At 31.2% G+C, this 14,854-nt stretch overlaps 1 protein-coding gene across 3 annotated transcripts; it reads left to right on the top strand.

The window, feature by feature from the left end:
* The first annotated feature begins 5,922 nt into the window (after positions 1–5,922).
* LOC136985295 (uncharacterized) lies at positions 5,923–13,519 on the top strand. Of its 3 annotated transcripts, XM_067282544.1 has the most exons (7): positions 5,954–6,021; positions 8,788–9,006; positions 10,653–10,730; positions 11,203–11,295; positions 11,372–11,449; positions 12,067–12,177; positions 13,328–13,519. In XM_067282544.1, the coding sequence occupies exons 1-7, from the start codon at positions 5,965–5,967 to the stop codon at positions 13,403–13,405; spliced, it is 714 nt and encodes a 237-aa protein (XP_067138645.1). In that variant the 5' UTR covers positions 5,954–5,964; the 3' UTR covers positions 13,406–13,519. The 3 variants fall into 3 exon arrangements, with proteins under 3 accessions (XP_067138647.1, XP_067138645.1, XP_067138646.1); XM_067282546.1 differs by lacking the exon at positions 8,788–9,006 and having other exon boundaries at positions 5,923–6,021; XM_067282545.1 differs by lacking the exon at positions 10,653–10,730.
* The last annotated feature ends 1,335 nt before the right edge of the window (positions 13,520–14,854 follow it).

Genomic DNA, 14,854 nt, shown 5'->3' with positions numbered 1-14,854 from the left:
TTTTTATGGGCTAAAAAAATAAAATTTTGTAAAAATAATTCAATGTGACAGAGTAAACGTAAATTAAGAAAAAATTGTTTTTGTGTAGATATACATTTTGCCGCAAGTAATACTAGGGATAAACGCAAGCCCTGAAGATTACAGAAGATTAGATTGCGGGAATTAAATTCTTATGGACTCCTTTATCAAAGACACTCCTATTAGAGATATTCAAACTAACAAAAATAGCACAGTTTATTAGTTTATAAATATTATCAATAGTTTTAAACTTTAAAAACTTATATAAAAAGTTAAATGTTTAAAAAATAAACAAAAATTATTCAATACATAAAAATTATATTTATACAACATGTATCAATAAATTCATTTAATCATATAAATGACAGACAATTAAAAATATTACGACATATAGGTGTTAAAAATATAAGAGTTAAATTCTTAGAAAAATTTTGCAAAAACGTTGTTACTTAGCGACTTTAAGAGATACAAGATTTCTGCGACAAGAGATACAGCAAAGGGAAAAGCTGAAAAGTTACAGTACTTGTGGACTCTAATAACATAGTTTAAGTTTTGATACCATCTTAAAAATTATTATAAATAATTAAAGTCCTCTATTTAAAAAATTGCTTTTCATATTATTTGTCACCTAAAGCGTTGCGTTAAAAAAGCTCATAGTGAAGGGGGTAAATTATGTCATGTCAATTCTCAAATTGCCCCCCTCCAACCAGCAAATTGCCCCCCTGTGGGGCGTACGCCCCACTTTGGGAAACACTGTATTAGACCTTTTGTATTATTACCTATATTACTCGTGTATAGTTTTATTATTAATATATTCTAATACAATATTTCGTGACTTGTGTGCAGTTGGCATATTTAGATGTAAAAAAAAGCAGTAAAACAAATGAATTTCGAATCGCTACTATTTTTAATGTAAAGTTGGATCTCACACAAATAAATTTCTCAAGGTTAAACATTTATATGTACAGTACTGCAAATCTCCCTTAACAATTTTTAAAATGTCATTAAAATTTTATTTTATAAAAATATATTTATACCGATATATTTTTATAAAAATGTGTGTTTTATTTTAAAAATAAAAATTTTAAATCAAAAATTTAAAAATCTCTTTAATGTTCATTGCAAAAGAAAAAAATACATGCGAGATTTGTTGTCATCAACATAAGACAGGAAAAACTCATAAAGGAATCAACAAAAACATGTTAATTTAATGGCAGTACAGTAGAGCGTCGGTAAGTGGAACGTCGGTAAGTGAAATGGCCGGAAAGTGGAACGATTTTCAGTCGGACTGTGTCGTGCTGAATCGAATGTTTTTGATACTAAATTTACTTCTAAAGTATAATTTTCATGTTTTTTATATTCTTTAATATATTTATTTTGTTTGTACAAAATGCAGAAATAATTTTTAACGTATCGTTAAAAATTTTACCACGAAACACATTTACCACGTACCACGTACGATAGCCTCGATGATTATTATAAAAATTTTCGTTAGGCTTAAAATCGACGAAAATTCAACACGAAGCGACACGCAACGGAGAAAAATTCAACAGGAAGCGATACGCAACGGAGAAAAATTTGAACATCGGACAGGTTAATGTATTTTTTCGTACAAAGTCGGAAACTGGAACAAATCATTAACTGGAAGGACCCCAGTCCCCAATTGGTTCCACTTATCGACGATCTACTGTATATTATTCTTTTAGTTTAATAACCAATTGAAAATGATTAATGCCGTTAAAGGAATACAAACAAGCAACAAGGCTGAGCCACATTTTTGGAATAAGAACAAGATATGGAAAAACAAACCAACATATATTCCTAGCTGATCTAAATATACTGATTGGAAAATTTTCAGATATCTGCTCCATGAAAAGTGCATTATCAGTTGAACATTCAGTTTGCACTCCAGAACAGGAATGATTGTTTTAACACTAAAGCTTAGTTCACATTGAGCGAATAGCGAAAGCGAAAAGTGATTTTTATTCGCTTAGCGAAATTGACCTATACAACCAAAAGCGAAAAGCGATTGCAAATTTTAAGGAGCCAATCATTTTCAAGCAAGAGAAAACATCTCGAAAAACAAAATGGCCGTTTTCGATCTTCCGTCGTTAACTACGTTTGTTTATTTATTCAGAAAGAAAGATACGTCAAAAAGAAAACGATGGTGGGTGCGTGAATTATTAAAAGTCCGTAATTACAGCATTTACTATATTGCGTGAGAAAGTGTCTATAGCCATTTTGAAAACAACAAGAACCACGTGACAACTAACGGGAATACGATTAGTGGCGAAATTTTTTCGCTAGCGAAAAAGCTGGACTGTTCCGAACTTCAAAGCGATTTGCAAAATGATAAAATTCGCCAGAAACGACGTTATGTCTGACGTGTTATTCGCTCTGTTTTTCGCTTTTGCCAGCGAATCGCGCTCAGTGTGAACTAAGCTTAACTATTACATCCTACCACGCTGCTTCGCTTCTTTATTCCAGAAGAAAAATTCATCGAATTTGCCATGTTAGTTAAGTTGTAACTCTGTTATTGTAATAACAAAGTTCACTGTTTTACCGCAAGAGATCACCAACAACTCTAAAACCTAGAGTACCTAGATATCAGAGTAGCGACATACGAGTCATCGCCGCCATGTTCTGTCGACAGCACATGGCGGCGATGACTCGTATGTCGCTATTCTGATATCTAGGTACAATCTAGGTACAAGGTAGATATCTAGTGTACTCTACTAAAACCTATAGGCAGGGAGCATACACGACGAAAGACACGCCGTCAATATCGTTTAAGATCTGTGGTCGTAGTGGTAAGAAGAACGATAGATTAAACAATGTTGAAGTACGAAGAAGAACTATGTTGAATACGAAGAACAATAAATTAAGTTACGTTCTTCATACCCAAAAACTCTTCAGTTTCCGTGTTGGGAGGATTTCCGGCTTATAGCAGAATTTAACACAGAAAATCGCTCTGTTTCGAAAAAGATGTTTCGTTTACACGTGTTTCAGTTTTATTTGGATTTTACTGTATAAATAAAATAGAGATGGCACGACGTCTTATAAGTTGAGGTAATATAAACCGTAATTAGTACATTTTATGCAAGAAAAAGAAAAAAAATCTATTTTTAAATTCAGTAAATAAATTTCATTATTAAGTTTACTTTCCTGCAGTAAATTTGACGAATGTTTAAAAATGAAAGGAATTCGAAAGTTTAGAAAATGAAAAACTTTTCATCTTCTGTTCTGAATAATATTTAATCTACACAATTAAAATAGTGATATAAAATCCTAGTATATATATTTCTAGTATTTCTAGTATTATTAGTTTTCTAGTTTCAATACAGCTTTCAAAATTTGCGAATAACACTAAATCTGCATTGGTTTGAAGAATGCAATATTTCTTGCAGGATTTTATTATTATTATTATTGTCCTCAAGTTACAAATTTTCGAATCTACTGTATTCTTTATAAAACATTAGAAATTATTTCAGTGACGTGACAAAACGAAACCGAATGTACTCGAGTTTCGCCTCCTATCGGATCTTTGAAGTTGAAATAATTCATTTGCGAATTATCATGTAATAGCGAAAATATTTTTATAAAAACAAAATGTATGCGCTATAAAAGTAATACAGATCCAAATAATTAAATTGTTTTTAACTTCATTTTACATTACTTTCTGAAAATCTAAAATATATCTCAATAAAACATGAGATTTAGATGAATGGTTTGAAACGCAATACAATTAAATTTTTTGCAGTGATTGTCGTGTTAACCCATATTCGTAACACTGCTTTTAATATTTAATTACATAATTAGGATTAGTCAAAATTCGTACGTATCTTAATATATTCGTATGCAGATTCTTTATATTGATGAAACAAAATTTCTAATACAGTGGTACCTCGGTATACGTCTGCTTTAGAATACGTCCAATTCGGAATATGTCCTGTTTGGACGAAACAAATTTCGCTCGGTAGACGACTTAATCCAATTATACGCGCCATATATGAACAAGTAGCATTATCGGTGTACTAGACCAGACTAGACGTTCGCGGTGCCACGGTCTATAACTTTGCTAAATTTCTTCTGATTTTAATTTCTAAGTAAAACTTTTTATTAATTATGAATTGCAAAAAGGCAAATGAAAAGCAACAGAAAACTAAAAAAATGACTAGAATCACAATGGAACTGAAAAAAAGATTGTTGAGAAATATGAAGGTGGCATGCGTGTTCGAGATTTAGCTGTTGCATACCGTATTCCGAGAACGACGATATGGACAATCGTGAAAAATAAAGACATTATTAAATCTGCTAACGTTGCGAAAGGGGTTAAATCAATTTCTAAACAGAGATCGGAGAAATTAGATCATGTTGGGAAATTGCTTTTGCTTTCGATAACTGAAAAACAATGTGCTGGCGACAGCGTATCAGAAGTAATTATTTGAATTTATTACTGTAATAACTTTAAAAATCTATAATAAAATTTATTATTTTATTAATGTGCTCAAACAGTGTTTCAATTATTTTACAACCCCATTAATATACCATATCAAGAGGAGTTTTTTTTCACAAGAGAACGGATTAATCATTTTTACATTACTTCTTATGGGAAAGGTTGGTTTGGTATACGTCCTATTCGGTATAAGTCTAAACATCAGGAACTGATTAAGGTCGTATATCGAGGTTCCACTGTAATTGTTACGCGACTGTTTAATAATCCAAAATTTTACAAATTTGAAGTCTAATTCAAATATATAATAATTTTTAAACTTGAATCTTGGCAAATGTGATAATCCAAATGATCAAACATTTGGAAATATTGTTATTTTTTCATTAGTACGAATCAAATATTTTCAATTTAAAAATACCGTTTTTTAAATGTTTTTATAAAATTTTAGTATATACGTACTACAATTTTACAAACATTTTATATACTACGTTTATGTAAATAATTTATCAAAAATATTTGTTTATGAAATAAAAAATTGTTTGTTATTTCACAAATTTTGTGCTACTTTCGAAATGATGTTTTAAATTATAAATTGCGCTAAACGAGAAAAGAATTTAATCCTCTTAATGATACTCTCCTTAATATTTGTGTCACAGAATTTAAAAATTAATAAAATTTATATTAAATTTAAATAATTTTTAAAACACAAATCGACATCATTCTGATAACACAGGCCTTTATGATTCGCAAAATGAAATTTATGTCATTCTGTATTGATATGACGCAATTCTATCACACCCGGTCGACGTCTAGAATAGGTTTTACAGATGTTTTATTGTACACTACCAGTACTTCTTACTCGAAAATAACTATTTACAATTTATTTTATTGTTCTGATCAAAATAACTAGTTTTTATCTACATAATTTTAATATTAACGTTTAAATACGATATCATTAGAGCTACTTATTTTTCTTAAAACATTACAGACAGCAATTTAAAAAGGAACAAAAAATATATTTTTAATTTAAATTTCTAAACATTAAAAATTGATATATTATATTTAAAATTTACTAAATTTATAATACTAATTATTCTATTACTTGAAAATAACCTTTATAATAATAATAAATTAACAAATAATATTTTATTAGATATTATTTTGTCTACGATTTATTAACTAATTAATTATAAATTTAAATTATTCCAACATTCATCGAAAGGTATCAAAAATTTTAATATTTATAAAAGTTTATTAAAATAATCTATTGATAGTGCTGTATTAGATATAAAATATATTTTATTTATTTTTATACAGCACTATCAATATAACCGATTTACTAATATGTTGCAATTTAAAATTTAAATTGGAAGTTTTATATAAAAACGAGGCTACATTGTTATTCAGTATGTACACATACAAATGACGTATTCAATGACATATCAGTTTTGTTTGTATTTATTACAAAATATTTGACGAAAGCAGCTGTAAAGATGAAGACTATTCTTGAAAAATCCCAACTTTACAAATTATGTTTTATTCTAATGACAGTAAGTTATTTAAAAAGTTTTGCAAGTATTTATTCTTTTAAAATGATTAAAATTTGTATTGAAAACAAATTTATAGATTAGAATTTTAGTATATTAATTATAGGCCTATATTAAAATTACAGTCTATAAATCTGTTTCCAATGTAAATGTTAATAATTAAAAAAATGAATAATTTATTTATAAACTTTCTATTCATAAATAAAGCTTAGTTATATTAAGATGTTAATAATAAAAGTATATTGTAAAAAATAAATAAATTTATTTTATAAATTTTGTTTTTTTTTTCAATTTTCATATATTTTAGACACAGGTGCATTTTAATTATAGACACTTTAACCTTTGTTAACTTATAAACAGTTAAAAGATATTTAATAAAGGACAAATATTATCCATGAATACTCAAATACTAGAAAGTATTCAAGATTCGAGAAGTCGAATATTGCGTTGATACGAAATAAATTCGAATACTACAAATACCTCCGAAATCGTGCCATACGTACTCAAAGAGGGGATGACTGAAAAATTAAAAATATTTGAATAATTAATAAGGGTCTTTTATTAAAACGTGGAAGACGATTGTATTGCGGATAGTCTGATAAATAGTAAGTGCTGTCATAAATCTTTTCTTTTTAAAAAGAACGTTTTGAAGTTTGAACAAATGAATTTTAATTTTTCTTCGACACTTCTGGTTTAATTTGCAAATAAGAAAAGAAACAGACTAGATCCGGAACGTTTTTCGAATATTCTTGTTTCTTAAATAAAAATCTGTAGTAGGTGAGAATGAAAACATTTCAATTTTTTAGTCTGTTGAAGGTGAGATAAGAGTACAGTAAGACCCCGCTTAACGCTGATTTAAATTATCGCGGCATTTCATTGATTCGTATATAATACGATTATTTACTAACACGAACCAATCGGCAAAAGGTGGCAAAATGGTGTACTTTCTTTAAATCTGTTTGTTTGGTGCAATTTTGGAAAAAATATAACATCATGAATGTCATAAGCAATATCGGCTTCGCTTGGCAAGAATTAACTGATAAACGCACGAACGAAGTTTGAAAGAAGTTATGGCTGAAGGCATCCAAGAATTCTCAACGAGAAGAGCCTATCGCTGTATCGTTAGGTTGACCAAACTCAACCTAATCGATACAGCAAGATTAGGAGATGTAGACGAGCAGGATATTGAGGAGTTACTGCAGGTTTCTGGTGACAGCCTTACCAACGACAACTTTCAAGAACTGGCAGAACAAGGAATTCATGTACCACTGGAAAATAGTGATTCTGAAAACGAAGAACCTAAAAAATTTCTCTCCATATTTTCTTAGTAAAAGTTTGGTAACGATAACCGAAATCGTTGATCAAATTGCAGCGAATGATCCAGATTTTAAAAGAGAGTGCAAAAGCAAAACGAGGCGTTTTGGATGCGATCTTCTGCTACTGGCATTTGCTTAAGAAAAAGAAAAAAAAAGCGACAAATGAAACTTCACGACTTTATTGCAAAAAACAAGAATTTCAGAAAAGTCAGGACCTTCATCACAAAAAATGGACTTTACATTTCTGTCTGCATATTTCTGTGTTATTTAACATATATTATTATACAAATTGATATAAAAATAACTTAAAATTAAAGTAAAATTTGTTTATTTTTAGTCGCGTGTTCCCCTATCCCTATTTACTCTATGTTAAAATGACATGACTTCGTTTAACGCCTTTGTCGTCTAGGAACGCATCTCCCGCGTTAAGCGGGGTCTTACTGTACGTAAAAATAGCTACTTGAAAAATTCCAGCAAAGAATTGCTTAACTTTCCCAGCAACATTTAAAATTTTGATGGGTCATCTGTTATCATATTTTATTAAAACAACTTTTTATATTTTTAACTATTATAAAATGACAAAAAGCTTAATTTTCAGAGTAGGGACGAGTTTTATAAAAAAAATTGTAAATGCTAATAACAAGTAAAATCGCCATTAAGTCCGCCCGTACTGGAGATACGACACATGACCCCGTCTATCTCCTTCACCCCCTCTTTAATCACTAAAATTTAATAGCATCAATCCCCAATAAACAAACCTCCCTGAAAACTTTCAGAAATTTTCGACAAAAAACACAGGAGTTATTAAGCTTCAAAGAGGGTTAACAAAATCGTATTCACTTCACACACACTAACATCCACACGTATGGAAAAATACCAAAATTTTTTTACATTTCTTAACGTTTCAATGTCCCGAGTCCAAAAATGTAAAAATCATTTTGACTCCCCCCCCATAGATTTCCTTCGGCTATATATAACGTTATACAGTACTTTCCCTCTGTTATTGATAATATATATGACAGCCGGGAAAATAAAATAAGTATTTTAAAATAAATTACGTTTTCTTATTTATGAAATGAAATATTCCAATTATATTTTTGTATCATTAATGCAAAATTAAAAATTGATTCGTAACGTTATATTGTTAGTAAAGTTTAACTTATAATTGCGTTATAAGTTATCTGGTTTGTTTGAAAATATAAAGTTGCGAATAAAATTGCGTCATTCGTGGAAAGGGAGTTTTATTTCCAAACAGATATATGGTAACATGTAACGAGGAATTTGTGATTAATATCGCCATAAGCGCCAACTCTAAGGGTTCTCACAAATATCTCACAATGTCCCTTTCATCTATCACGCAAACACTGTCACTAATACATCTCATTACCTTATTTTTCAGAGAAACGAAATAAAAGTAAATTTCTTATAAAATACGAATTATTTTTCTCCACAGTGTTTAAATGTCATCGTACTCGCATTAACTATTTGGATATTGAAAGACCCAATTCTGGAATATTTCTATGCTTCAAATGGAGTCTATGGCAAAGAAAACTTTGATTGTAAAGCATTTCTTGCAAGTTTATACATATCATTATTTTTGTTTTGTTTTTCACTCTTCGTTACAATTTTTGGACTAATTACTAACATTAAACATCGCACTATTAAAATAATGGTAAGTTAACGTGAATGTAATATATAAAGTATTTTTTTACATACAACCTGAACATATTAGTACATGAATAAATCATCAGAATAGATAGTGTAATAAAAATTTCATCAGTATATTATATTAATTTACAACAATCGTTTTGATAATTATCTTATTTTTACTTTAAATCTGTTTAAAATAAACTGTTTATTTTAAGTATTAAAATAATTTGTTTCATATCATGTCATTCATTTATATAACGGAAGAATTTAGATATACGGTATAGTAGAATTTCGTTAATCCGGAATTGTCGGATAACAATTCGGCATGCTACTTTACTCAAATCGGAATTTGATTAGACACATGGTCATTAACGTTTATGCAGGTATTTTTCATGCAGTTTTTACACAGTATAATGCACTGTGTCATCTTCAGAATGATTAAAGATTGTGCGTAAGAAAATCAGAAGTATACAACAGCACGAGTTAAACCAAAAATGCATAAGAATGTAACAGCTTGCTAGTAAATTATCGAAATTCAAGAAAATACAAACATATTTGGTAATCCGACATTTTAGATAATCCGGCACTATTCTTCGTTAATCTGGCACTTAGGGTGCCAGATTAACGAACTTCTGCTTTATAAAGATATTCAAATATTTTCATTATAAAATAAATCAATATTTTATAATGGAAGAGAAAAGCAACACTAACTACAGTACTAATTTATAAGCGGCCGGATGACCGAGCGGTCAAGGTTAACAGCCGGCCGCCCTGGGGGACCCGGGATCTAATCCGGACGGGTCGAAAAATCTCCAGGAATTTTTCGGGGGATAGTCCGTTCGGATATGTCGGTCCCCGTCCCTCACCACCCGGCCGCCCTATTGCGGGCCTGGCCGAACCAATAATGGGCTTGCTATAAGAGGCCCTCTTAGTAGTGTCTACAGGGCGGAAAGAGTTACAGAAAAAAAAGTACTAATTTATATATGTCTTTAAATATCGATACTTCACTATATGAGGACTCGTATTCAATTATACAAGATGTGAAAAAAGTGTTCTTCCTGGAAATGGATGATAGAACTCGTCGAGAGAAGCAAAAAATGTAGAGTAACATTTGCAAATTGACATAGTTACAGAAATATTCGAGGTTAAAGTTTTGCCAAACGATGCTAAATAGGCTTTTTTTTTTTTTTTTTTTTTGTAACTCTTTCCGCCCTGTGGGCACTAAGAGGGCCTCTTATAGCAAGCCCATTATGGGTTCGGCCAGGCCCGCAATGGGGCGGCCGGGTGGTGAGGGACGGGGACCGACATATCCGGATGCACCACCCCCCGAAAAATTCCCAGGAATTTTTCGACCCGTCCGGATTCGATCCCGGGCCCCCAGGGCGGCAGGCTGCTAACTTTGACCGCTCGGCCATCCGGCCCCCTGCTAAATAGGCTGCCGTTGCAGAACTGTTGACGTACGACTGAAAATGAAAGGACAGATTGAAAAACAATCAAAAAAGCTTCTCATTGCGGTTAACCTTTAGAACCCATTTATAAATATTTAATTAAATTAGTCTATTTCTATGTTATATATCTTTATTGGGCTACTTTTTATCAAAGGAAATGAAAATCAACTATTTTAAAAATTCATTAATTAATTTTGAATTTATAATTGAAATACTTTAGATTGTTGCTGGTCTCGTGATTTCAATAATTTTCAATTTAATTGAAATTCTTGCCATTTCTATCGAAAATCAATTACTGGTAAGTTGATTGAAAATTAATTTAATATATTCTATAAAATTCATTAAATATTAAGTCCGATATGTATTCATTATAGATAATCAACTGAAATAATAAAATTCTATCTCACTTCCAACAAATTGATTAAATAGTGATTATATTTCTCTTAATCAAAAATTAATATCTTTAAAGATCATATTCCTCTTATAAAGTATATATCTATATAATTATAGAAAACTATAAAAGAAATTTTCGAAAAATTTTTGAAAAGCATATTGCTTAAATAAAAAAATATTGTAGAACACAGATTAAACATATTATTAAGTTAAGTTGCAGAAAATTATTATTCATTGTTTTTAATACAATAAAGTAAATTAAATTATACATGTGTAATGTTATTTGTAAAATCAACTTTTAAAAACTTTCAATTTTGCTATCGACAATGAAATTTTTATACTAAAATACTTACGAATTAAATTTCGAATTTCTGTAGTCCGAAACAAAATTGAACGAAGTAATATACGAAGAAATTCGTAATTATTTTTATCTGCACGAATCAAGTTTTTTGGATACGATGCACACTCAAGTAATTAAAATATCTGAATGTAAATTTATTAAAATTTATTTAGACTATAGTTATTTCAGTGTTCTTTAATTTATAGTTAGAATGTTGTGGAATAAGAGGATGGAATGACTTTGTAAGACAAATGGATAGAGCTAATCGAACACCAAGATCATGTGTAAGTTATTATTGTTGTATTTATAAATACTATATTAAAATTATTTCTAAAATTTGTTTGAAGAAATTAAAAATACTGCCAAATTTAATTGTGAATTATCCAAGTTTTTCAGGAGTAATTTACAATTGAATGTGTGTCGATCGAAAAAAATTGGATATATAAATAATGTTTTCGTATTTGTCTACAATAAAAATACGATAGTCTATGATTAAATCAATACACCGTTTAAGGATAAAGAAAATATAGCTGCATTTTACAAAATAAATTCATAATCTAAGTTTACTTTTTTACTGAAGTTATTTGCCAAACTTGAATTTTCAAGCAATGTCTGGTAAAAATAAATTTTTTTCCCTTGGCAATTTAAACAAAAATAAATATTTTTGAATTTCAGATTTTCGAATTTATAAAACTTGATCTCATAAATAAACGTTGATTTTTCATTGAATCAATTGGATATAATATGAAATATTTGAAGTTTATTATTAAATGATATATATTAGTTGTTATGAATTTTTTGTATCTTTTTAATTTTTGTTAGTTTCTAATAATGTTTAGAGTCTTACAATAATATTCCCTATACTAGCAGCTAATTATTTTGTTTGTTTTTTTTTTATCAGCTTCTGATAGAGAATCAGTTAAACGTTGGATGTACTAGTAAATTGATTCCCTATATAAACACAAAATGGATTACTTTAATCGTATTTTATGTCATATTTATAATATCCCAGGTAAAATATGTACTATTTATTATATTTAATATTAACTAAACATTAATCGTAATATATAATTTTAATATCAAATGTAATTAAGTCTACATCTTTTTATTTACATGAAGTTGTTTAGGGTATACTATAGATTACCCCCTATGGAATTTCGCGACTTCGAGTATATATCTGAACTGAGGGGACTGAGACGAGTTCAACGATACTCTACTTTTGGACCGGAGACGAAAAATAAAAAAGTTATCATACTTTTTTCCGGCGATCGCGCGATGATAGGAAGTCGCGTCGCTCTCCTCTAAGTCGGCCTCGCTATCGCGATCGGGAGTCCCGTCGCTTGCCGTTAAAATTGCCTTTAGTAGACGTTTCCCCTTTTTTTACTTTGTTCAAGAACTACCGTGAATCGATCACTAGTTTAGCACATGGCGGCGTGTGGTAGCGCCCGTACGAGAGGTCAGTCGGGTCGCCATGTTCGCTGCCATACAAGGGCGTCGCCAGAGGGGGGCAGAGGGGCATTTGCCCCTTCCTAGACATGCGAAACAAATTATTTAAATGCTAAGTCATTTATTGCCCGATTTATAATTCCCGCGCGAAAACCCAAGAAGATTATGTTTTAATTAAAATAATCTTTTTAAGTTTCTTAAAATTTATGAATCGTTTTTATTTTACCTACATACAATTCATATCCTCTATCAATTTATATCATCTTGCCCCCCCTGGCCCATTGGCTGACGACGCCTTGCTGCCATAAGTAACATTAACCGAAATGGCGATCGCGCGATGATCGGAAGTCGCGTCGCTCTCTCCGCTCTCGTATCGCGTGTTTAACCGCTCCGGGAGATGACCGTAGTCCGACGTCACGGTTTGCAGACTTTACCGCAAGATGGCAATACTAGCAACTACGGTGCCGTCTGCATGAGAGCATTAAAAAAGTATGGTAACTTAAAAAGTGTGATAACTTTTTTATTTTTCGTCTCCAGTCCAAAAATAGGCTACCGTTGAACTCGTCTTGGTCCCCTGAGTTCAAATATATAATCAAAGTCCTGAAATTCCATAGGGAGTAATCTATAGTACACCCGTTGTTCATATAGCATCCTGCAAAATTCTTAATTAATTACTATAATTATATTTTATTTACACAGATTTTTATTTTTCCTAGATAACAACACTGATGTCAGTATTAATAAAAATTAAATGGCAGTTCAAGACACAACATTCTAGTGTGAATAATGGATAAAAGCAAAAACAATTGAAGCAAATCATATGAATTACTTCATTAATAAAACAAATTTCCACATTATTTATATATTCATTAAGACTAATTCTGTTAAATTAATCAGCATACTGTACTTATTTATAATTTCAGATTAATTTTTAAATCTTTTTTAATTTAAACAATAAATTAACGTATAAACCCTTAGAGTTTTGCTTATTCATACTAACTTGTCTCAGGGCAAGATTCTAGGTCCGAATGAGGAGGTTGGGACCTTGACAGGGCGTTAGAGCATATTAATAGGAACAAAAAAAGTCTAATAAACTATGGGTGTACGGGCGACCCTTCGCGAGATATAGTCCTCGAAAGATGCGCCTACGTCAGTTCCGGCCTCGCTTTCGCAATCGGGAGTCGCGTCGCTTGCCGTTAAAATTGCCTTTAGAAGACGTTTCCCCCCTTTTTTACTTCGTTCAAGAACTACCGTGAATCGATCACTAGTTTAGCACATGGCGGCGTGTGGTGGCGCCCGTACGAGAGGTCAGTCGGGCCGCCATGTTCGCTGCCATAAAGTAACATTGATTTTTCGTCTCCGGTCCAAAAATAGGGTACCGTTGAACTCGTCTCGGTCCCCTGAGTTCAAATATATAATCAAAGTCCTGAAATTCTATAAGGAGTAATCTATAGTATACCCAATAGGGCTTGCTGCCTGTTAAACGCGCGATAGGCTTAGCGGAGAAAGCGGCGTCAGTTCCGACGTCGATGGTCATTTTGGGGGGCCTATATCTCGCGAAGGGTCGCCCGTACACCCATGGTTTATTAGACTTTTTTTGTTCCTATCAGTATGCTCTACAGCTCTGTTAAAGTCCCAACCTCCTCATTCGGACCTAGAATTGTACCAAATACTTTTTAATCAATTACTATCTAAAGAAATTTCGGTTAATGTTACCTTAGGTTCCAAGATGGTGGCGCTTCCGGTAATCTCGATTCAGGGCATTCGGTGAAAACGTCGACAGAGGGAGCTCTCTAATAACACGTGTGACAAAATATGCAAATTAGTTGAAAGCGCTGTGAAATGTAGTCGTGCGTAAATATGCAAATTAATAAATATTACGTCGTAGATGACTGTTTCTCGTGTAAATATGCAAATTAATAGGTTTTGCGACGTTTGTCGTTGCATGTTGTGTGTACTTCAATGATAATTTTCCAAAACGGAGGGCGCTTTGGTGTCTTCGATATTAAAGCCCTAGATATACAAGTAGCAACAACTTTTTCCTAACATATTACAGGTTCTGAAAATCTTTACTTTTCAGTCCTGCCACAAATAAGCTACATATTGATTATTGACAATCTTTGACATGACATAACAAGCAAAAATGTAAAAAACTAGTAAGGCCGCCGATTGTTTAACGTCACTAGTTATAGATTCACAGTAGTTCTTGAACAAAAGAAAAAAAAGGAAGTGGCGTTCGACTG

Source organism: Centruroides vittatus, unplaced genomic scaffold, assembly GCF_030686945.1.
Source record: "Centruroides vittatus isolate TY-2023 unplaced genomic scaffold, ASM3068694v2 contig_958, whole genome shotgun sequence".
Lineage (NCBI taxonomy): Eukaryota > Metazoa > Arthropoda > Arachnida > Scorpiones > Buthidae > Centruroides > Centruroides vittatus.
This window is presented reverse-complemented; position numbering and strand designations above follow the sequence as displayed.